This window comes from Lontra canadensis, unplaced genomic scaffold (assembly GCF_010015895.1).
Source record: "Lontra canadensis isolate GAN:19392208 unplaced genomic scaffold, GSC_riverotter_1.0 scaffold14, whole genome shotgun sequence".
NCBI lineage: Eukaryota > Metazoa > Chordata > Mammalia > Carnivora > Mustelidae > Lontra > Lontra canadensis.
The window spans coordinates 17,842,795-17,869,063 of NW_022631008.1; the positions used below are offsets into that span (position 1 = coordinate 17,842,795).

At 37.0% G+C, this 26,269-nt stretch overlaps 1 protein-coding gene across 2 annotated transcripts in view; it reads right to left on the bottom strand.

The window, feature by feature from the left end:
- Nucleotides 1-4,596: 4,596 nt before the first annotated feature.
- Nucleotides 4,597-26,269, bottom strand: part of ASCC3 (activating signal cointegrator 1 complex subunit 3) — a 340,635-nt gene continuing 318,962 nt past the window's right edge. For both annotated transcript variants that reach the window (XM_032858205.1, XM_032858204.1), the window contains exons 38-42: nt 13,299-13,450; nt 11,419-11,566; nt 7,989-8,198; nt 5,475-5,650; nt 4,597-5,392 (exon numbers count right to left, since the gene is read on the bottom strand). In XM_032858205.1, coding sequence (XP_032714096.1) covers nt 5,245-5,392; nt 5,475-5,650; nt 7,989-8,198; nt 11,419-11,566; nt 13,299-13,450 — 834 coding nt within the window. In that variant the 3' untranslated portion in view covers nt 4,597-5,244. The remainder of the gene's footprint in view (nt 5,393-5,474; nt 5,651-7,988; nt 8,199-11,418; nt 11,567-13,298; nt 13,451-26,269) is intronic.

The following is a 26,269-nucleotide window of genomic DNA, read 5'->3' on the forward strand; positions in this document are numbered from 1 at the left end:
ATCATCTTCTCCAGGACTTCTCTATAAAGAACTGATTAATATTAATTTACAGATACAGTATTACTTATGAAACTTTAATCATATGTATTTTAGAAATATTTTCCAAATCACAGGCTAGTTGAAGAATTAAAAATAAAAATTTAAATATCCATTCAGATGCAGCTGTCTGGGCCTAAATCTTAACCCTGGGTAAGACTGGATCCAACCTCAGAATAGTACCTCAAGATCCTTCTCAAATTGACATGAAAAAGACTTGGGAAGAATTTTCAAGCAAAGTGGAATCCCTGAAATCTCCTTTAAAAGCCTCAAATTTGAAGAATTTTTTTTTCCCCAGGGGTAATACAGAATGCTCATGATGAAAAGTGAAAGAGCCGGGGCTGAAATTGTGGGAATAACTTTCTAGAAGTCACTGCAACCGCTCTCCATTACTTAACATCAGGCTTCCTGGACAACCTGGAATCAATAATCATTCTCAGAATTTTTGAGGACCCTAAAATAATATAACTAGAACTCATTAAACTACAAATTTTTATCTCCTTGCTTTGCTTAGATTTAGAATTTAGATTTCTGAAAGCAGATTAAGAAAGCTAACCTAAGGGCTTAATACATATCTTGGAAGTCAAATTTTTTTTGCATTTACTAATAGTCAGTCTGAAGATTTAAAACTTCTTTCAGGTTTTTCTTTTTCATTTTTTTGAAGAGATTTAGTTATTTATTTTAGAGAGAGCAAGCACGAGTGAGGGGTGGGGGAGGAGCAGAGGGAGATGCAGGATACGATCTCACCTGAGATCATAACCTGAGCCAAAACCAAGAGTCAGACACTTAACCAACTGAGCTACCAAGATGCCCCTAGATTTTCCTCTTTAAAGAAACTGGGTCATGAAATAATCTTTGCCTACTCAGTTTGGATTATTTCTGAAAGAGAGAAGGCCCACAGTTATTATCAGTTCATATTCTTCAAGCATATGGAGTTCCTGTTTGCGGATCCTTTCACTGTGAATAGTTAGCAGTAGTGATGGTGGAAAGAAAGCTACCTGGTGAGAGAAGACAGAGAGTACAACCTTAGGCTGGAAAGGTTTTATGATAATTTGAAATTTTAAAATAGCTCTAATGTCCAAGATCCATTGTTACACAAAAATATTTCATTCTTCTTTTCCATAAATAATGAGTCATCGTGACAATAAAACTACCAACTAACCTAAGTATCCCTTTCCCCTGTGGGCATGTTATAAGAAGTCCAGGTAAGTACCCTGCTCTTGGTGAATCTGTGAGAGTAGTTGCAATCTCTAGACGAGTCAACTGAAGAGAATGATGTGCTATATTTTAGAATCCTCGTGTCTTCATGTTCATTTAGTCATTCAGCAAGTATTTATGGAACAGCTACCATGTGCCAGGTAATGTTCTAGGTCCTGATAATGTAACCAGGCATTGGAGGAACACAAATCCCAGCCTTCCTAAAGCTTAGTCAGGAGACTAACAAAAACCAAATATATTTGTGGTGATAAGAACAATGGAGAAAAACAAAGGAAGATGGGGAAGACTGGTGGGCTTGCGTGCAGTTGCCATTTAAGCTAAGATGGTTAGACCTGTGGGTGTCTGGGGAAACAGAAGTCGAGACTGAGGGAGTAGCAAGAGCAAAGGTCGTGCATGATGTTCACCAACAGTAAGGTGACCACTGTGGTAGATGAGGAGTGAGCAGGAGGGAGAGTGATGAGATGAGGTCAGGGGCAGTTAGGGGAGGAGGCGCAGACCACGCAGTACCCTGTAGACACTATGAAGAGTCTGGCTTTTCTTCTGATGGAACGGTGTTATAAGATATGGGCAGAGCAGACTGATCATCAGACTTAAACCTTTCAAAAAAGGATGTTTGTTGTGGAGAGAAAATGTTATAAGGGGCAAGAGTAGCAGCATGGAAGCCAGGCAGGAGGATGTGGTGTAGTTGAGGGTGGTAGCAATAAAGACGGTTGGATTCTGGATAGATTTTAAAGGTAAAACTGAAAGGGTCTCTGGGAAAATTAGGTGGGAGTTGGGAGAAAAGGAGAGTCAGAATGATTCCAAGGTAACTAGAGTCGTGTGTGTGGAGAGCATGCTTGGGGAGTGACATGCAGTTTTCTAATGCAACTGAATTACTATACTAGAAGGGAATGTCAAAACTTGAGGACGAGAGTCTATCTTGTAGATTTTCACTCTGCTGCATCATCTGTGTGTGTGAAGGTTAAGAGGAAACAGATCATTTTTGGTGATTAAATATCCCGTCACTGTATCCTTCCCATCCAAAAGCTGACCATGGAATTTGGGAAGTATAGGCAGAGGACGGTTCCTTATCCATGTCAACTCATTGTTGGGCTTGAAGGTCCTGCATTCTTGTGTTGGGGTTGTAGGGATGTGGGATTGTTTCTGACACTTGAATTTCAATTGTTCCTAAACATAGCAAGAAATAGGAGGACCTGTTTATGAGAGAACTGGAGTCCAGGTTGCCCTAAGGGAGAACAGGGATAAGTCTGAGGAACAACCCAAGTAGTTTTGGGAGCGTGGGTGAGGAATTTTAGCTTCAGTTCAGTGGTGGTAATGTATATGTAAGGAGTGGGAGTTGCAGGAGAAAATGACGGAAGGAAACAGGTTTTCTGATTTTTACCAACTAACGTCTTCCCTATCACCACACACTTCATCTCATTAGACCTTTGCAGAGTGAAGTCTATGAACTTAGTGTCTCTCCTTTCTCATTGCCCACTCAGGCCTTACCTTATGCAATCTAAGCTTCCTCCTTCCCCATTTTGCTGAAATTACTCTCTTAATAGCCATTAATGACCTACTATCCACAGAACCAGAACCCTTGATTTGGTTCTCACTTCTTGGGCTTCTTGTCAGTATTCGGTACATATTACCCACCAAAGGCTCAGTTGCGTGCCTTCCCAGGCTCCCAGCTAGCTCATGCCTCCACTTCATCTTTGTTCCACTCTCAGAATGTCCATTGTCATAATCTTCTGTGGTGACCTGCCAAGGAATTATACTGTATACACATAAGACTTGTTGTCCTTACCCTCTAACTCAAGGTCATTCCAGATTTTTCCATCCTTCTTGCCTACTGATTCCTTTCATGTTTCTGAAAGGGCAGCCCAACTAGACATCCTAGGCGGGGCTATCTCAGAGCCTTTGTTAATGCTGATCTACCTGGAATGTTCTTTCATCTCTGCCTTCACAATTCTAACCATCTTCAAATCCCAGCCTACATTCTTTTGTGATTTTTAAAAAAATAGTATCTCACTGCTGCAATTACTTTTTATTATAACTATTTACGTCTTTTCATCACCAGGCTGCCTTAAGGGCAGGATATGTTTCTGATGAATGTGGGTATCAGAGTACTCAACATACTACCTAGAATGAGTATCTGACTGGCATTTCAATTATTTGAACTTGATGAAATCCAGGGGAATATAAAATGGAATATGAAATTAGTTTGATTATGTTGGCACATGTCCTGTTAGAATGCACACTTAACACTAACATTTTGGTTGAGTAATGAGTGAGAATAAAGTCAGAGACAAATAGCGTTCGTCACTTACTGGGATGGAATGTTTCCATCCAAGCACACTTTGCCTCACTAGTGTTTTCTGCACCTTATTGCAAACTGACCACTTTTAAAGTTAGAATTTAATTGGTCACATTTTTCCTTCTCTCTGGGGGACAGAACAGAAATTCTTTCTTATTGCTCCTATGTCCTGTGTCACAGGCCCAGGGAAACAGACCTCCTACCTCCCCACACCTGCACGGTCTTTCAACAAAAAGGAATGATGTTGATAAACATGAAGACTAGGAGAATGTTCCTCCTCAGCTTCCTGCATAGATTGGTGACCATTTGTCTATAACCTTTCATTTTCATTTAATTCTACTAAAACAGGGGTTAAGGTATGAACTTCCATTAGCAAATAAACCATCCTAGGAAAAGCACATATTACTTTGAGCCCTTCACACTTCTCATACCCACTGTACTTCAATGTCTTCCTATTAGTCATTCGGATTTAATTCTGTAAAGTGCATCTCTGGTCTCCCCACCCCACTTTTATTCATTCTTATTTTACAGCATGGAAAAGGAAAACAAAAGCAATATATTCTAGTTTATGAAAAACTTTTAAATTCTAGTACTTGAGGTGGTTACATTGGAAAGTATTTTACAACTATTCGTTGCAGGACCAGGAACAACTGAAATTACTTTCCAAGGGTAGAATATAATTCTACTAGACTGTATCTTACATGGACATGGGATTCTAACAACATTTTAGTTTGAAAAAGGTATCTTTCATGATGGAAACCACATGGACATAGAGATACTTCCTTTATCGCAAGTGAAAACCTACCTGTAGGGGTTGGAAATATTCTGTGTTTGCCCAGACTTGTCTTGGAAAGTATAAAGATGAAGAAGAGTACTGTGTGGTCTGTCCATGTTACAACACGAATTAGACTGCACTTCTCTCCTTGTGTAAATAAATATATAAGAAAGAGAATGGAAGTGAAGTCTTGAAGTACAGGTCATGAAAGGAAGAGAAGACTAAGGGGGAATAAATGGGAAGGAAGGAGAGATAATCGAATCAGTCTGTGTTGAAGTGGCACTCTCAACATTTTATTTCCACCAGTTACAGTATCTACATTTTCTAAGATCAGTATATTCGGTTTTCTTTATCATCATTGGGCTCTGCAATATAATTTTACATCATATATTATTAACATTTTTGACTATAAGAAATTCTGAAACTACATGTGATCCAAGTATAAATTTTGCTAACGACCGACATTATGTGCCTCCATACAGATTTATCTTAATGTGTCTTATGCTGCATGGTTAGAAATCTCTTACCACAAACCCTAACACTGTCACGCCTCAGTGTAGCTTCCCTTAGAAAAAAAATGAACCAACATTCTTGTAAACATTACACTGTGAGATGCAAAACTGGATGGGTAATTGTTAAATCTCATCTCAACAGACACAAAGTTTCTCCTACATGCGTGTTCATTTCACATATCAAGAAACCCATGAAGACAGCACTATAAAAGGCAACAACTGTGAAAAGGCACCGCAGCTAGCCTTGTGTCACTGGAGTCAATACTGCGGCCGCTGTCGATTTCCTGGGTGTCTTGAGGTCGGAAGTTGATTCCACCAAGGCAAACATCAAGTAATTGGACTTCGTCTAGATGAATGACCAGCCAGACTTCTTAACCACTTCTCTCCAATGGATTGTTCAGATCAGATTACTTCATTTCCAGGTCAGTCAAGGCCTCAGAGACCTCCTCGTTGACCTGGGCGGAAATGCTCGCGGGTGTGACATTGAGATGAATGTCATACTGCTGGTCCAGGCCGAGGTAGCAGTCGCTCATGAGATAGAGTGTGTAGATATACCTAAAACATGAAAACAGAATAAAACGTAAAACCACAGACATCTTTAATTCTTGCAGAACTCTGGTGGTGAGGTTCTGCTTACCTTCCAGGTAGTTCAGGCGTATAAAAAGAAATGGAAACAACGTGATGATTTCGAACATATCCTACTCTTTTCAAAGCGATAAGCTCTCTCTTATCCACTTCTCCTAGTATCAAAAACCATCCTTCATCTTTCAATTTGGGAAATCGGGGGGTAACTGCATGGCTGTCTTGCTTTCCCTGTAAACCAGAAAAAAAAAAAAAAGAGAAACCATTAATAATGTCTAGACTTTCTATGCCCCTTGGTTGTGGTTAAAAGACTTAAGTTGTTTTCCTTGACGGCCATAAATCTACATGGTTCAGTATATCTATCTGGGATGTTTTAAATTTTCTGGTTTGATGTCTTTGATATGCTATCACCTACTATTTTTCAGGCATCTTGAAGCACATTATAGATACTACTTTGTGGCTATAACCACCAGAATATTTGGCTCAGTTAGAACAGAAAGCCCTGAATCTTATCATCAAATTAGTAAATTCTCACATCATTCTTATAAGTGATATTAATACCCCAACTGCAGATGAACGAACTGAGATATAATCAGGCTAACTAAATCTTCCAAAGCCTTATTCAAAAGAAACTGACACCTAGGGGAAAAAAGACATCAAGACTAGACCTTGGACCTCAAGATAATATGGACTATGTAATATAAATACTTTCCCTCGACCCAAGAATAAAACTCACATAAAAAAGCACATATTCTAATATGGCAATATTAAAAAATCCTTTCTTCGAGGAATGGGAAATTGTTAAGCCAAGTGATATGTAAAATACATTAATCACCACAATCCAAGAACCTACATCACCATAATGGCAGCACTTGAAGTCTTTACTGTAGATGGATTTTACGAAATATGAGATTATTTTAGTGATTCTTTTAAGACAATGACATTATGGCATAAAATTTACTAATAATGACATGTTCTCAATCACACATCATTAAATATTCTAGAGGGAGATGCTGCACTTAAGACATTTTAAAAGAGTCTGAGAGCAATGCATTTTTACAGCATTTAGAACAAATTGAGAGTTTTTCTAGTATGATTAAGTCTAGTATGATTAAGTATAATTTTTAAGTAGTAATGGTAAGGTAGAAAAATCTTAGTTGTTTTCCCATGATTTTATCTGTATGATTATTACTATCTTTTTTTGTAAGCTGGGATAAATTAGGTCATCTAAAAATGCTCATATTAAAACCTCTGGACTATCAGAGGCCAATCAGTTCATACTTACACTGACTGATTTTTAGAATTAGAAATTAAATGAGATGGGACCCAAAGGCACAGTGCTAAAAAGATGTAATGACAGACAGCTCCTGCCCCCTCTGTTTTTGAAACAGAGGGGACAGTCATTAACAACAGCCTCATTCTTGAGGGCTTATTTTATTTTATTTTTAAAATTTAAATTCAGGGGCACCTGGGTGGCTCAGTGGGTTAAAGCCTCTGCCTTCAACTCAGGTCATGATCCCAGGGTCCTGGGATCAAGCCCCGCATGGGGCTCTCTGCTTGGCAGGGAGCCTGCTCTCCTCCCCTACCCCCATGCCTGCCTCTCTGCCTACTTGTGATCTCTGTCTGTCAAATAAATAAAATAAAATCTTTAAAAAAAAAATTTAAATTCAATTAGCAAACATATAGTGTATCCTTAGTTTTTGGTGTAGTGTTCAATGATTCATTATCTGCATAAAACATCTAGTGCTCATCACATCACGTGCCCTCCTTCATCTGAGGACTTATTTTAGATATGGGAGTGCCCCTGATGGCACGGGGTGACACAGAAGACAAATTCTTTCTTATTTCAATTATTATGGTACTAAAAACCAATCTGCTCACATGCTCTGTATTAATATTCTTAGGCGGCCTAATGTTTAAGTTTCTGTGTCATAGGTAACAGAAAAGACCAGAGTAATTTAAAATAAGCATGTTGTAGATTTGTTGCCTGTATGAACACTGGCAAAGCTCTCTCGTGTGCCTTCTAGTGAAGAAAGCAGGAAGATATGGCAACTGAGGCATAGAATAAGATACTTTCGTGTCTTATTCAAACTCACAGCGCTGAGTAGGAAAGCTCTGCCCTCCTGTGCACCTAGCTAGCTGTGGTTTCTATGTCTCAAAGTGCCCATGGGCAGTGCTTCTCTAACCTTAAAAATCTTTTGGGGTGCTGGGTACAGGACAGATTTTGAGATTTCTCCCCCACCCCCAAGATTCTGATGCAGCCGGTCTGATAAGTAGGGCCAGAGAATCTGTACTCCAAATCCCAGGAAATTCAGCCGGCCTGAGGAGACAGACCCCATGAACACAGGACTCCAGGCAAGATAGTATTATGTAAGGTGCATATTCTGGGGCTGACAAGTGGCCCATGAGGACTGACTGGTTCCAGAAGACTGACTCTTGCTGCTTAAGGCCAGTTGAGAAAGCAGGATTCGTCAATGACACGGACACATTAGTAATATAAAAGCTATGTGTGGCGGCGCATGCCGGGATCTGGTGTGAAGCATTTGAGAATGGAAACCAAACACCATACCTTGTGGAACCCAAAGTGCACTCGCTGCAGGCTGACTTGAAGCACATACTCTTGATCAGCGTGCAATCTGATCCACCTGTTGTCATTTCGCTTGTCTGAAGTCAGCGTTGTGATAGAGAGTTCACCGTGTCCCTCCACTGAGTCATCCCACCAGCCTTTAACGCTTAAGCCAACATCTATCACTGGCAAGCGGGATAAGAAATTCCACGCCTGAATAAAAAACAGAAGAAAAATAGTAAGAAAGGGTTAATGGGAAATGCAGTGATCAAGAAACTGTGCTTTGAAAAAAATCTACCTCTTTGTCTGGAGATTCATTTAGATCCACGGCAGTTGTAAGAAATAACACAGAGAGATCCTGTGCACTGTTTCCCCAGTTTTCCCAACGGTAGCATTTTTCAAAACTAACGTACAATATTGATACGGGATATCGACACTGACACAATCCACAGTCCTTACTCAGATTTCTGAGTTTTTCTTGTACTCATTTGTTGGTGGGTAAAAATAGTGTGCTTTTAATCTCTGTAGTTTAAAGTCCTTTTAAAAGCAACTAAAAAATTATTAATCATTCGCTAAACGTGTCATGTGATTCCTTCACTATAAATCCCGCCTAGATATTGAGGGGCTACTGACTACACTCAACAGTTAGCTTAAAAAAATTTTTTTTTTCAGCTGGTCTGCTTTAGAGGAACATCTGGTGTAACATATACATGACTTCTAAGGCAGAGGGCTTTACTGGGGGATATACAATTTGAAAAAAAAACAAAAACGTTGTGATGCAATTGTTGATGTCACTCAGCATCACTCATTGACTACTGACTGTACAAAATGATTTGTTTGTTTAGGTTCCAAATTTATTCTGAGAGGAAAACATTTCCACATGTTTGTATATCACAAGGAGCCCTGTAAGGGTCCTTCTAGAAATAAATATGTGCTTTTGGCATTACATTGAGAATACCAACTGAAATGATGCATATTAAAGGGATAGAAAATATTTTACCAATTTTATTCTTGCTCCTTAAATTGAAAGGCATTTTGAGAAATCAGTATGCATACAGCAAGTGCTCATCTTTGACAAATGAATTTCTAAGTCTACAGAAAGGAGGTAACAAAATAAACTTAATGTTATCCGATAACACTGTTACCTTTTCCTAACACTTATAATTATAATATTACTATCAGTCAAGAAAACTTCTCAATATATTGGTTGGTTTTATCAGTTGTTAGCTTCTAAGTTTTTAAAAGTGCATGAATACTTTAATTTTGTGTTTTCTTTTCTTTCTTAACGCTATACCATAGATTTCCTCATAGGCTTTGATGTTCTGTTTGCTACGACTTCAGTGCTGCCTAGTGTACCTAATTGAAATGAAGTAGCCTTGATGAATCAAACTACCCCTTAGGAATTCAAAAAATGTAAATCTAATGCAAATTTTCAATCTACCTGCAATCCTATAACTTGTCTTGTGAATCTGAAATTATGTCTGGAATAGATCTTGAAATAGCCAAGCTACAGAATGGTCTACATGTGCTTCGAGGTAACAGATGGCCTATCCCCTGCTAGAATCAAGAGTCACTGAGTATAGAAGCTATACACCACTTGATGTCCTAAGCCTGGCCAGAGTGGGAGAGTGATGAAGGGGACACTTAAATACACAATTTTTGTAAAGCATTTAACTTGGTGAGACAACACAAGTTAACATTTACTGCACGAAGCAAGACCATGTTTCTTTACTTGTACTATTAAATTAGTTACCAAAGGTGTTTTCAGTTATTAGCAACTTGTTGGGATTTTACTTTACAAGGCTCCCAAAAATCAGATCTGGTTTTTATGTATATGTGATCTTTTTTGTAGCATGATATTATTATTCATCCTTGTTGTGTACACACACACACACACACACACACACATATATATATATAAAAACTAAGCTATTTTTAAGGAAACTGCTAAGACATTTCAATACCAGCCAAACATATTTATCTGAGGATTAATCTTCATCTATTGAATCAGGCAAGAGCACTGCCATGCATACAATTATTTAATTAGCAGCCAAATCCTCTGCCAGTCAGCAGCCGTTCCAGGCATACTGATGGGGTAGAAGATGCAAATCTCACAGTCGTACTGCTTTTTCTCATTACTCCTGCAATTAGCACTTAAATTGATGCTTTAAACATACTAATTTCTGGAATAATTCAGGATTTGTATGTTACCTGGGATCGCCTCACTGCAGAGCCGACACCAGATTGCTCTGCAAATTGAAGCACTTTTGAGCCAAATAACCATCATCATATCAGACTGAGCCAATTTGCATTTGGTTTTAAAGATAACAGAATGGCAATTTATGCAAATAAATTAAGTAAGTTTACTTCTGAGTTCTCCCTGAACTAATTATAACAATGTTCTAATTTTTCATCACATCTAAAACTTGGCTTGAAATCAGTGTATGTTAGGTTAGAAATCTGTTGTTGCTAACAGAAGCCTTGTTTTGGTTTAAATATATTGTTTTTATTCATAATTTTGATGGTAATTTAGTTAGAAAGGTAGGCATTTATTATGAATATTTAAGTTGTTTCTTGCGCCAATTTTGAGTTCAACAGAAATTGAACAATCAGACTTTAATGCCTGTAATACTTATTTCTAAGTTACTCAAAACTAAGTTCCATTGGAAAAAAAAAGAACGACATGGTTTGGAAGTTTCTTTAATACCTGCATTTGCAAGTCAATGTTAATTATGTTATAAATCCTGAATGTTTGACACATTTAGGGTAAAACGCTTAAGACTTAAAAGTCTATATATGCCAAATATTTCTGGCATTGTTCATTCATATTTTTGGCCTTTCCAAAGACAGTTTGGAGACATGACCTATGTTGTCTTTTACAACATAGATTTAGCTTTCTATCTAAGACATATGGTGTACAAATAAGAAGTTTACTTAAAGAAATACTTTAGAATCTAGGAACAATAAAGTGATTAAAATAAAAGGGGAGGGTGTAAGAACGTAAGTGAGGGAACTGCATGAAAGTCTACCCAACTGAAATTTACACCAAGTGGGTAATGCAGTCTAGTTAGTGATAGACAAGCTACTGTAGGCCTTTCTATGCTGGTTTAATAGCATTATACTGAATCAACTTCCAATAATGTCAATGCTCTTACTAATTATTGTTATTGTAACTATTTTTAATACTATTATTAAATTCTGTTCTATATTAGGAAGTACATAAGGCAGCTGAAATACTAATATTCTGCTTCATTTTCATAAAGCTTCATGGGACAGGTATGATGTGTCCATGTTCATAATCACAGTAAATGGCATACAGAATTTAAACCCAGGTGAGTCTGATCCCAAAACCAATGCTTTAAGTTAGAAAACTCTTGGTGTAATTTCCCAGACAGAATAAGGAAGCTTTGAAACACAGAAACAATGGCCTGACCTGCTTCATTTTCACAGCTGGCAGTTCATTTTCCATCATGGAGCTGAATACATGGTCTTTCCCTCCGCAGGCATGGATCAGTTCCGGAAGGCAATCGATGACGCCATGGCCCCCACCACGTCCGCCCTTTATACCTGGGCTCCATTTCCTGGGAAATAATACCAGCATTAACCAACGAATTCTTTCATAGAGCAAATGAGAATTCCTGACATTGGTCGTTTACCTAATGAGGACAGTTTTTTAAAACCAAGAGTACTAGCCAACTTTTTAAAGGCCATTAAGTTTTAAAATCAGCCAGATTGTCTAATACATCAACCCAAGGAAGTATGGCTATTATGACATAAGATGCATAAATCAAATGTGAGCTCAGTAACACGCAGGGTTTATAGGGAGGGGGTGCGTGTCTATAGGAAGGCACTAATGTATACTAGTGCTTCTATGTATAGTATAGTATACTATACTAGTATACTAGTAATGTATAATAGTGCTTCTATGCTTCTATTTTCAGTTCAAGCGCTGAACTGAAGCCCTGGGAGGTCTCTTTAATGGATGCAGGCAAGTGTCCCTAACACAATTACTTGAATAAAGTTTTCATTTTAAGTTGTTGGGAACATACAGTTAAAAGCAAATTTTGGGAATCTTTGAAATTCAGCACAATAGTGGCAGAGCCCCAAGAGCACAGTCCACCTAAATTTTACTCTCTATTTCCTGTTAATACAGCAAGAAGAAAAATACAATTGAAATCATATAAATATAGTGCTTTTCAGGGTGACAGCAAAGAACTGGATCAAATCTAGACCCCAAGCAGCTTTCCGTAACAGATCTGCGTGCTGTGTTACAAAAGTACCCTTATGTACCTACTTTATTGTTGAAACCCAACTCCCGTAACTTTTAATACCGTATTGGAAGGGTTCCTGAAACTGAGCTGCAGATATGTGGTGTCTACTTTTCTCCTCATGCCACCTGCTGCTGGTGTGGCTCACTCTCTGAATGTTCGTTTTAGTGTCTAGGACATCCCGTGGTGGGGACTGAAGCACCATGGAAATAACTGCTTTGGAACCCAGTACACTTGAGTCCAAATGAGGGACTTTCTGAGGGGACCCCCATGTGTGTGTGAGGTTCTGGTTGGCATTTGCATCTAGATGCTTCAAATGAGCGCACCCCTTAGTCCAGCTGACAGGAAGAAATGGGTACACGATGGCAACCTACAGCCACATTGTTCCGTTTGTCTACATGACTGTGAACCAACATTTGGCTGCAAAGTATCTCTCAACCAAAGTGCAACACTGGTGTGAAACCAACACTTTCATTTAAACACTTGTAAACTGTACTGTTCTTTTTCTTGCTAAAATATTTGCAGCTATGTACACAGGACCTACAGGTTAAGTAATCTGATGATAATAGAAACCCTTCTTTTTAGTACAGGTTCTATCTCAGGCTGCTAGTATATATAACTACCCAGTTTTGGACATTTTGTAGATGTACAATTTACCTCTGACAGGGGATTTCAGGTCCCTCAAATTTATGGTGCAATACTAGAAACTGGTCATTTACTTTGGTTTAGATCACAGAGCACTTTCATAACTTCTTTCAAAATAAAGGCTGATATTGTAAAGGAATAAATGCAGTTAACATGGAAATGAATGTAATGTTGCAAACAGAAAACAAGGGAAGGTTAAAATGAATAGTGATTCAGCTTGTGGTAGATGATCAAATTCGAGCTGAGATCACTGGGTCCTGTCTCCCTCTGGGAAACAGGCATTTTCGCTGTAAAGAATCAATATCCTAGGCACAACATGAAATTCCAGTGACCACACATGTAAAGAAAATATTATTTTTGAAATTAAAAAAGCCAATTAAATTGAAATTACAACTATTACCTGAAAACGTGAAGATGGTGGTGTTCTATGTTTGGTACTGAAAGAAGAGAAGAATCCTTTAACCACCGACCCTGGATCACCATCTGAACCAGATTGGTGATATTCAGGGCTGTCACCAGCCAGCCCTGGTTTGCAGCCACATCCAGCATTGCCTGAACAGGGGAAAAAAAAAATTCACATATTACAAGAATACCATGGCACTTGCCTTCTCCATTGGGGATCTCATGTTAACCTTAACAGAAAACAAACAAACACAAAATAAGCATTATACCTCTAAATTGCTATAATCAAAATGAAAACCAGAAAGTAAACCACGGTTGGATTGGAAAGAATGAACCAGAACTCCCAGTAGCATCTGTTGCACATTACTTCTAATAAAGTGCCAAATATTTAGCTTTTCTAAGGGTAGCAAATATAGCCAGGTTATACTGGAAACCAGTAATAAAACAAAGAGAAAGACTCAGTGTACTTTACGAACAAATATCTCCATAATTCACTGTATGAAAAGCATTAGAAATTGCACCTAAAGAGTAAATCTCAGGAAGTCTTTTCCAAATTTAATATTGATAATGGTAAAGCAATAGGTTTTCTTGCCAAAAATTTATTTTCCCCCAAAAGCAGGCTGAAGACAGAGCCCTGGTTTTCAATAAAAATAATACACTACGTACTTACAAATGGGGCAACTGCCAGTGGTCCAAGTGGAATGATGAGAAGCTATTCATATTAGTCTATACATTTAATCTAATGTTTTATGGACAAACAAACGGCTGCATTTGCTTAAGGCAAAACTAAACAGTGAAATCTTATTTAAACAAAGGAGAAGTTTACACAGGCAAAGCTATTTCAATTAAATTAGATTCTGGAGAATGCTGACTTAAAGACACATAAGTTAATATCATGATTTGAGGCAGCTACTTTATACAGTTTGAGGAGTGTATTCTCTTATTTTAGGGAAATGAAGATGTGAAGATAAGAGAAAAGAGATGTACCTAGTAAATGCTGAAAATGATAATATAAATGGTAAATGACTCATCACCAGCAAAATATTTATAAAATGTTGTATTGAACTATTAGAACATTTTTAGAAATAATTGTCAAGGCATATTATGCTAGCAAAATTAATTTGTTATACTACTTAATACGACAGAGGCAGCCACATTTTCCTTCTAAATTTTGAATTTCCTATTCTGTGTCCTCTAACTTAGCAAACAGTAAAATTGTTTAAAAACATCTGGCTAAACTAATCTGTTGTCTTTTTATATACATTACAGGGAAATTCATCAACATTTCTGGCTTTCATGACTAATGTGATAAAATGGTCACAGTGAGTTTTAGTACCCGTGAGTCTACCACATACAATAAAGCCTCATACTGGTATAATAGATATATTTATATGTGTGCATATCAATGTGTATACATGTATGAGTGTACATGTTCATCAATCTAGGGAAAATCCACTTCCATTCTTCCCATTTCTCTGCAGAGCTGATTAAAATGCTTTGCCTTTCTTTGAAATATATGAGACAAAAGATCATGATTAAAAAAAAAGCATTAGTTCATAAGTCACAACTCTTGAGTTCTGTAAGGCAACAGAAAAGAAAAAAGAAATGAATAATCATATCTAATGTGATATCATGATGGTGTTAGAAGTTGTAATGTGGGGTAACTATGGCGATTTTACTTGTGATTTTACATTATAACTTGACTGGAAATAAATTCCAGATCAAAAGCTCACATACAAGAAGAGCTGGATGGATAGACCATATGTTTTTAACTTTGAAGTTTTCATGATGAAGTTGAAAGATTTCATAAAATTTATGAGCATTCCCCACAATTTTTCATTGTATGATCCAGATGTGAAAACGTAAAAAATCATGCAAAGTGATTGCTTACATGAAGTAAATGAAAAGCCATGTCATGAATTGAATACAATTATTTCTCTTGTTTTAATTTTGAGAAAAGCAGGTAGAGAGACCAAGAATCTGGGATGAAAAAAGGTTTTGCAATTACCCAAATGTGAATGAATGTTGCTCTCTGCTCAATCATTCCCTAGTCGGGTCTGTTTTCTCTGCTCCCTACCTCCTGCCCCCATCACAGTCTTAAGCGCTTCAACAACAATCAAGACCTTCAACAACAATCACCTGGAATAATATAACTACCCCTTTATCTTCAGTCTCATCTAATTTTTCTTCAATCCATATTTTATATGGTTACCAATGATCAGAGAGGAGACAGGGATCATACCATTCGTCTGCTCAGGTTTCTTCAATGGCTTCACACCATGTAGAGGACAAAGCCAGCACTTATCTGCATGGCAGTTCTGGTCTGTGATCTAGCTGGTCCTAGATTTTCACTCCGGCCCCTCCCTCCCTGTATTCCTAATATAGCATTACTACATTACTGCTATTTCTCCAAATTTACCCTTATTCCTTCCGTTCCCTTTTTGCAAATCCTGCTCTACTTGTTTACCTGGGAAATTCCGATTCATCCTTCCTGTCTAGCTCAAAGTCTACTTCTTATTGTGGAGTCTCCCTGATTCTTCCAGATGGACTGCAGATATTTCTTTCTTCTCCCGTGAGTCTGCTGCTCTTGACACATGCCACCTTCATCCTATTGTGATTCTTTGTTTACACGTGTACTCTTTAAACTACAGATTTCTTGATGGCAGGAATCTAGAAATATTCTGTTAACTCAAGCCCAGTGCACTCAAGGTAATATCTGTTGTCTGAGAAATGTTGGTAAAAATCCAATTACAGGGGCGCCTGGGTGGCTCAGTGGGTTGAGCCGCTGCCTTCGGCTCAGGTCATGATCTCGGAGTCCTGGGATCGAGCCCCGCATCGGGCTCTCTGCTCAGCAGGGAGCCTGCTTCGTCCTCTCTCTCTGCCTGCCTCTCTGCCTGCTTGTGATCTCTCTGTCAAATAAATAAATAAAATCTTAAAAAAAAAAATCCAATTACAACGATGATAACAACATTCTGCCCAAGTTATTGCACACTTGCCGAAGAAAAAAATTCCAAGGTTTTAGTGTCAAACAGACATAGATTTCAGTCCTAATTTTGTCCCACTTACTGTGTGAATCTGGGGAAATTTCTTCTTCTTTTTTTTTTTTTTAAAGATTTTATTTATTTATTTGACAGATCATAAGTAGGCAGAGAGGCAGGCAGAGAGAGAGGAAGGGAAACAGGCTCCCTGCTGAGCAGAAAGCCCGATGTGGGGCTTGATCCCGGGACCCTGGGATCATGACCTGAACTGAAGGCAGAGGCTTTAACACATTGAAACACTCAGGCGCCCCAGAATCTGGGGAAATTTCTTAACCCTACTCTGCTAGGCTTCTCATTTACAGAAGGGGGCATTATACCTTATTATACCTCCTTGCAGGGGTGTTATGAGGGTACAGTGAGAAAATGTACTATGTAAGGTATCTAATATACTGCCCGGAACACAGTAAATCTTAACAAACAGGTCTCTATTTTTAAAGTTTTCCTGTGATCTGATGAAAAGAACACCCTAAAATAGTCCATTCTTTCTAACAGATTTCCTTTCGGCCTTTTGGTGTTGATTTCTGGACTCAGTAGTACAGGGCTTTGTGGGGCAGGGCATGCAAGGTCAGAGCAGATGTATGGAATAGACAAAAACAGTTCATCAGGACAGGCGTCCAAATACAAAAGAGCCAGAGGAAAAGGCTAATGATAGTCCCTGGGGCTCAGGCCGAGCTGGAGGATGTGGGTGGGCTTGGATCTCAGTGTAAGTGGGTAAGCCTGTGTTACTGTTCAGAGGTACATACCTAAAGAAGCTAAGGCCAGGCGATAGTCCAGGTAAATGGATCTGAGGGTCCTGATAGCCTGTACTGACATACGTTTGCATGACTGAGCCCAGGATGGATTCCCTGTGTCTCACTGTCTTTGAGAGCAATCTTCCTCATAGGTAAAGGCTAATAAGGTATCTGCTCCTCCCCAGAGTGGGGCTGACTTTGGTAGCAGCTGGAGATCATGGCTCAGTTCTCCAAATCACCTTAAAGTCTCTTACAGAGATCTAATGCTCAACAACAAAGGTAGTTTTTAGTACATGGAGGAGATAGAACTCTGGAGATTCTTTATCAGCTTAGCATTAATGTTAGGCAAATACTTAATCCCCCTTTACCTCACATCCACTTTCTACTTGGCACGCTACTTGCACGGCAAAACTAGGATGATTCTAAGTATAGTGGAAAAAATGGATGGGCACTGACTCTGTGTATGAAACTTTCTTCTACTAAGTTGAAATGAACTTCAGTTGATTGATGATTGAGAATTCTTTGCCATTTCCAGCTGTGATAGGATGGAAATATAATTTCTAGCACTGTATTCATTTATCAAGTTATGCTACAATTAAAACCTTATCATAATTAACAGAAACTGTGGAGCTGTCATTTACTTATAGGAGAGCAGGTGATGAGAATGGTTTTTAACACATTTTAACTGAGATGCTGCTGGGAAGCCAGGTGAGAAGTCCAGGTAAAAACTCAAGAACTTCTGAAGTACTTGGCTTTATGCCACGGTAAAACAACCACCACCACAAACCATAAAAACCAACCCCACCCCTCACTCCTAAAACAATAAAAAAATTAAGTGTTTAGAAAATGGATGCTTTCTGGAAAAAATTTTTAGGCTCTAGGAGTCTTGGAGCCAAATGCATGCTTTATGTCTTGAATCTAACTTATTTCTTGAACATTTATTTTGAATCAATTTCAAGAATTCTCTAAGCATATCAGGCTTGGTCTTAACATTTAAATTCAATCACATTTTCGTGGTGGTGTTACTACTTTGGCAAAAGACATATTTATCAAATCTAGTCTATTTTCTTGTCTTCTGCTACTATACTATACTTAAAATGCAAGCTTGACAACATATCTCTTTCTGTATTATGACAGATAAAATTTCATTCAATTATTAAAAGTCCCAAATACTGAATTACATGTTAAAGTCAAGCTGTATAGACCGTATGCATATATGCTGTAAAATATTTGTGTAAGAATACAGACTATAATACACTTTCGTAAACAGCTCACCCTTAATGCATAACAATACCAAGTATGAGGAAAGGCATCCGTACCATCCTCCTTTCACAGATGGAGAAATAGAAGCTTCTAGGTGTTCAGTGGCTATGTAATCACACCAGCCAAAATGAAATTAAGACTTGATCTTGGTTTTCCAATTAATTACCTATGTTCATTACACCATATTCCATTACTGTTGAATGATTTACATTGACTTTGGCTGTTTTTTTTTTTTTTAATTTATTAAAAAAAAAATTTAAGTAGGCTCTACACCAATGTGGGGCTTGAACCCATGACTCTGAGATTTGAAGGCACTTGCTCTACCGACTAAGCCAGCCAGGCACCCCTACCCTGTCTTATTTCAAGAAGGATTTAACCTAACCCTCTCCCCTACATAACAGAAAAACACAAATTCCAGACAAAATAATTAGGCATTTCATCAATTACTGTCTTTGTATGAATTTTATCAATACAATTCTCAAAAACTTAAAATTTTTAAATTAATTTGAATCCATCATTTGGTAATGAGTACATTTTAATATTTTATAGGTAAGCATTACATATCTTTTGGAATCCAACTGAATTCCAGATTTAAGCGTTTCAAGGGTAACATAGGAACTTTGAGTACTGTGACTGAATTAAAGTCAACTTCATTGGAAGGAAACAGAATTGCTGACCAGCAAAAGAAAAACTATCATTCGATATACATTAGGAGTTACTGAGAGGAAGATAATATGATGAAGCTCTAAGGCCCATTATTTAAAAATCTCTGCATTTAGTTTGAAAAGTCTGTGAATTAGTCCTTGGTGTCATATCTAGACTTTGGGGCTGTAGAGTGTATATGGTGCGAGACAGATGACCGCCAGCTCCTCCACCCACAGCCCCCTTAGCGTTCTGACTTATTCCCTCCCCTCTCCCTCCCTTTATCCTTTCCTCTCTTTAAGGAGCTTTTTCTCTTTTTCCTCACATCTCCTGCTAGTCATCCTTGTGTACCTAGTGGTAGCGTAGGGACTGCAGCAACCACATGAAAATAAGATTATGACAAAGGCTGAAATGGCTAGATAATGTTGCTACTTCTGTTAAAATTAGATAACATAAAGATAATAAACTAACAGAGTTTAAGAGAAAGATTTATTTAGTCTAGAGTGAGAGAAAAGGATTTTCATTAATTTACAGAAGTCAAGTGACTACTTATAGAATGTCATGAGAATTGCAAAATACTATGGAAAGATTGTCAGAAACAAACTCTGTGAAACTCACAGCCAAGAGGAGTGTAAGGACATGACAACTAAACATGAGGTGGTACCTTGAATGGGATCCTAGAAAAGGAAAAGGACATTAAGTACACTAAAGAATTCTAAGTATGGACTTTTGTTAATAATAATGTATCAATGTTGGTACATTGATCGTGACAATGTACTTTATTAATGTAAGAAGCTATATTACAGGAAAACTGCCTGTGGGAGGTGTAGGCCCTCTCTGAACTATCTTTGCAACTTTTCCGTAAATCTCAAACTGTTCTAAAATATAAAGGTTATTTAAAAAAAAAACAAATTATGGAAATTCATCCAAAGCAGCTTGTTAAAACATTTATTGTTAGACATCTGCTAGAAAATGCACTATGCGGTTCAAGGGCTCCCAGAAGTTTTACAATGATGGGAAAACCTGAAAAAAAAAAAAAAAAAAAAAGGCTTTCTTGACAGAAAGGCATACTCCTTTAAAGGTTTAGGTCAGTTGCAAGTAATGATACAGTATTTTGTCAATAATTAAAATGCTATAAGTACATTTATAAGACTCTTTTTCAATAGCAACAGTTGTTCACTGTAACTTTCTCCTGAACTTTTACCCCCAGAAGGTTAGCATTCAGGAAGCTCAGCTGCTGTCTAACAAACTTAATTAATCAAAAAGTCATTTCCGAGCTGTAACTATGAGTAAAAGTGCTTCAAGTGTGCTAGCAAGCCTACAAGTTAATCAAAATGCTAATGCAGTACAAATTAAAGTTGTGATTAACATTTCACAGTAGCTGCTTAAGTGAGTTGATCACACAAATGGGTTAAGCATTACTCATTTCCTATAGCCCCAACCGGGAAAAGGGTTGTTATGTGGGTATGAGGAGAGGAGCTGGGGGTAGAAGGATCCTTCATAATAGCATCACATCATCAATAAACCATCACCAAATTGTCATACAAAAGCTTTCAGGTAGAGTCACCCAGGGGGAAACAGCCTTCCAAATTATATTATAGTCCTTGAGGGGAGATTGCCTATAAATCCACAAGAATAAGTAAAGTTGTTTAAGACCTCAAAATCCACACACATTTGTGTTAGTTTTGGAAACACTACACGCATCAGCTCTGTGTTGCTTCTTGGGGAGGGGGGAATGGTACCTTGTTTTAAATGTTGTTTCCCGTGTTCTATTGAGGAATTAAAATGTATCTTTGATACATGAAAAAATAACTTCCAACTGGATAATGATTTTATATTTATTAAGTTTTTATTTTGATTCTAACATTTTGATGGCTAACATATGGTGTTATATTAGTTTCAGATGTACAATACAGTGATTCAACAGGATGGTAATTCTGCACCATAGTGTGGATCTCTGCATTTGGAAAAATAATCATTTAGGATTAAGTTCATTTAGAATTATTTGCTTTTAAATAGTCATCCATTAACAAAACTTCATGAGGCTTCCATGGCAAGATCTGAGCTCCTGGTAGTTTTGCCAGGAAAGCAGTCTGAATTAGACTTCCCTGTCTCCATGAATTTGATAAGGTCACACTAATGTTTATAATAAACAGACTACATTTGTTGGTAGACAATACAGATTTGGCAGATAATCTCAAAAACATTGTGAGAATCCACACATAATAAATTTCCCTTTTAATACTCTCCTAATAAAGAACTAGAAAGAAAAAGTGAAATATTTATGCATTCCATTCACCATGATATATTGAAATGTACAACATGCCAAGAATTATGTCCAAGTCATCTTTGTCAGTGAGATTATAAATAGTTATTGATAAGGTTCCAGACTACTTTGGATGATGCAAAATCCTCCAAATATATACTCATAGTATTAATATTCCTTGAAACATATCCAATATTTAAAACTCAATAGTGTAATTTTCATTTTAGGATCCTTTAAAGACTTGAGTTGCATCAATTAATTTTTTTTTAACTTCTTTAGATTACAGATTGCTAAATGCATATAATCCAATTTGGGAAGCCTAGAAATTATTTACTTATAATCCACCCATCTTTTTCTTAAAATGATCTGAAGTCTATTGTGCTGTACTGTCCACTTAAAGATAATCTTTTCATTTGGTCTAATTATAAGCATTTAAAAGTGTGAAAGGATTCTAAGAATATATGGAAGATTTTATCTACCATTTGCTATATCGAAACATTTCTTATAAGTATTGGGTTAAGGATGTGTGACCAAGTACTTCTTTTGTTAATCAGAGCAATACCTGGCCTATTTTCTCTGCTAACTGTATTTGACTCTATGATTCTAAAACTTGTTCACTTAATTGACACTGACATTCTTCAATACATTGACGAGCCATTGCGCATGTGCTTAGTGTACCCATAGGTAAATACTCCTCAAAGGTTACATTAGTCTTGCTCCATGGCAGTTTTATCTACTGGCATCATCAAATATTTCTATGCTTTTTAATCTACTACAAATGGAAATACAGACCCAGCCACTGTCATAGTACTTCTCCATTAAAAAAAATTAAGTCAATGAAAAAATATTCATATCATTGCATCACCTTCTCTCTTATCCTATTCTTTTCTGTTCTTAACTCCAACAGTTGCATACATATATATCTTAAGTTTATCAATTCAAGTCTTTTAAACATAGATTGAAAATGCAATGCATTTTCAGAATAGCTGTGGGCTACAGGAAAAATATGACACAGATTATTTGAAAGGTAACACACTTTATCAGACATGGTTTACAAAGACATCAAATTATTGTTTGAAATTTGGGCTAAACAACAGTTTCACCAGTAAACTTTTAGAATTTAGTTTTTGCAAATTTACGAAGGTTCTCTGACTGAAGAGAAGTATAAATACCTACTCAATTCATATACTTCCTACCCTTTATTTTTGACCAACACCATTTATGACAATAGATAAAGCCTATTAGAACATGTTAGATGGTAACTAGACTATTGTGGTGATCGTTCTGCAATGTATATGAATGTCAAATCTCTGTTTTGTACACCTGAAACTAATAAAATACTGTATGTCAATTATATCACAATTAGAAAAAAATTCTCCCTGCTTCAGCACAAAAAAAGACCCAAAAGAACAAAAAGCATGTTAACATTAATTTGAGGGGCATAAGAGCTATGTATTGTTTCCTGTGTGCAAGGGAAGAAAGGCTGAAAACAGTAGTTCCAAAGACCTGGGCATTAAGGAAAATAATGTGAAATGGCAGCTCTTATATTTAAGTTAGATGCAAGAATTTACAAAACCATGGAAACTTACCTGCCGGAACACAGCTTTTAGGCACTGAATCACCTAGATTATTACCAAAGCAGGTCCCCTGGTTTACCTTTCCCTATTTCCACTAGGACAATAGAACGAGATTTCAATCTATATAAACATGTGCCTTGCTTGGTATGCAGAATATACAAAATACAGAACTTTACACTCTTCCTCAATAGTAAAGAGGAGATGTCTGCTATCTTTTGGGGTGCTGGTAGCTCTGTATCTTGGGGCAAGGAATTGCTGAGATTGCCTATTGCTGCTAGAAGTTTTGAAGTTTTTCAAAAAGAATCGGTGCGATGAACAAAGACTGCCTTCATGGGAACCCCGTTAGGTGATGGTGATTAACCAGTGAAAGAAGCCAAGAACCTAATCGAAGCAGTGTAGGCAAACTTTGAACAATGAAAGAGAAACATAAAATGTGTGTACGTGTGTTTTAATAGTAAATCTATGTATAGGTTGCTCTAGTACGCCTATACTACATTACAGGATTGTTTTGTAATTATGCTGGCATTTCTCTTTCCTTTGGCAATTGTAGCATCAATCTGGTCTCTCCTCCATTATTTTCAATTTTTGAAGTTTTAGGGGAGAATGTGAGGAAGTAAATGGTTAATTCACTTGTGTATCTAAATAATATAAAAACCTTGAGAAAGAGCATAAGCAGTTGATATAAAAAAGGCAAACAGCCTATTTACTACACACTGTAGTGTGTAGTGTAGTGTAGTGTAATATAATAAAGCTATTACAAATATCAAGCATATTAACAGGTTTTTCTTAGAAACTGCTTAAAGTAACTATAGATTGTTGAAAGGAACAAGAATAAATAAGGAGGAGTGATTTGATTATATATTAAAAGGGAGTGATGAATTAAAAATATTATTCATGGTCTAGTGGGAATTCTTGGTTTAAAAAAAAGTGGAAATTCCTGTGAAGTTCTCATATTTTAAAACAAATTCTGACTAGACCATGAGTACAATTTTTAAATTCATCCTTATAGGACAAAGGGAACCTGGTGAGATATATCTTTATTACATATACCCAACCTATGCTGAAAACTCTTTCTTTTGGATGTGATCTTGGGCAAATTACTTAGTGTTCATCTGAAAAATGAGGATAATTATACTACTTCATTAGGCTAGTATAACAAATGCAATGCCAAGCAAGTAGAACAGAGCCTGGTACAAAGAAAAGTTCTCAAAAACCGTTCAGCACTATCATTGTTAATGACAGTCTGCCTTATGGGCCATCATGATATAGTGATTTTTTGGTGTGGGCTGCAGGGATAGTGTACAATTCTCCAAATAATTCTGGTCAAATTTGATATTTACATACATAAATTCCAATTTAAATTTGGAAGCAAAGGTCTCCAGATCCCTTTCTAATCAACCTGCCATCACATGTCTCTCTCTGTGTGTGTTCTTCTTTCACGAGATAACAGAATCATCTTATGGTCTTTAAAGGCACTGATGCTAAAGTCTTTTAAAATAAATATTAAAAACACAGAGATATTTTGATCTATTAAATTTAGGCTGCAGCAGCATTAGCAGACAAGTCCATCTTCTACCACATCTTAAAGAAGCTTTCCTAATTAACCCAGCAACCTGACCACAGAAGCGCACATCGAAGCACACAGCCCTCTGGTTCTCAGCTCACTGAGTCAGCTCCTCCAGCCCTGGTTTTCCTTTTTCCATGAAACACCTGAAAGCATTCAGTTACTGGGAAGTTTTGCTATAAATACCAAACAGTAGGGAGTGGGAGTGACTATACCCTTATGCTATCTGGCTCACTACTGTATTTAGATAATTTTCATTTAAATGAAGATGATTTTAAAGATTTTAGTTTTAAGTAAAAATGAAGATGATTTTAATGTAAAGACTTACAGCCCTTCTCAGAAAAGATCAGAGATAATAGAGTAGGATTTAAAATCCTGGTAACCCCAATGGTTTCAGTAAGGACTGCCTTGGCAGATCACCCTTAACAAAATTATTTAACTTCTCTGAGCATGAATTTGTTTGTCTCTTGTTTAAAAAGCAGCAGAGAGCTATGATCAAAACACCAGACAACAGCAGTTCTGGCTTTGCTGTCAAATTTGGAAAATTTAGGCAAGTCAGTTTAATTTTTGATACTTCTTATTTGTAATATTCTCATAAAAGCTAAAAAAAATTAAGTTTTCGTTTGGTACATCCAGCACAGAAAGGATGTCATTTCGCTTAAAACATTTTACAAATATATATTACAGTTAACACAGTCAAGAAGAGGGTTTCAAAGGTGAATGGCAAGAATGATCAATTCTGTAATTACTCAATTTACAAATTAGAATTTTTAAAGCAGATTTTAAAAACTGAGATATGCACAGTAATTTTTACTTGTATTTTTGTTCAGTAGGATGGAAATGGAAATACTAGTAACAGTGACATATTAAAAGGAATCATTACAAAAATATCTCAAACTAAAAAAAATGACTCAGATGATCTTGATATATAATTTCAAATGGGTACAAAAGAAAGGAGAGTATATTCTGACTTCAAGCAGGGAAAAGGGTTACACACCTATGCCTTTCTTCTGTGAAAGATTCCCTAGGACATGGGTAGCCTTGACTAGTGTTTCATAATAGTAGCCTTGGTAGTGTTTTCATAATCTAAATGATGGCTCATACAAATGCTATGTTTCTATAAAATAAGGGGCATAAAAAAGCTGTAGAGTAAATGACTATGATAAAGCAAGGAACAGACCTATTTCCTTGAGTCCTCAAATCATTGTTTAATTTACAAACAGTAACTAATGCCCTGTTCTTGTAAGGTGTTATTTTTACTCAGACACTTTTACTTTAAGCGACTTGCCTAGCACCTTATACTAAAACAAGAGCAGAGTTGGATTTATGGCAAGAGATGGTGGTACTGAGTCCCACACATAGACACAAGGTCAGGCTCATGTCCCATGAGGGCAGTAGTATAATTTTCAATTAGCCAGCAGGGCTGCAGCTTGGCAAATGGCTTGAACCAATACTTTTTTAAGGCCAACAATATCCACATTACCAAGTGAGAGAAATAGGATACAATTATAAAGCTCAATCAGCCACAGAAAATTTTATCAACTCTTGATTTTCTCCCCAAAATTTCCATTGGCAACCCTAATATTCTTTTCTCTTCCTAGCTTGTTTATTTTTATCACAGTCTTACAAATTGCAGGAATGAGAGGATTTAGGATACAAAGCTGGTTGCCATCTCTTTACAACAAAACTTTTTACCAGGTGGCTTCGGGTAAAAAGTCAACTCAACATTTAAGATGATCATAACTAAAACTTTATAATACAGAAAATTCCACCACAATGTCTGACTATAGGGGAGTCATTAAATAAACTATGCAGCCATTAGAAATTATGTTGAAAAAAAATTCAGTGTTAAAATATTTAATGTTATAAATTATTAGGTTAAGACATT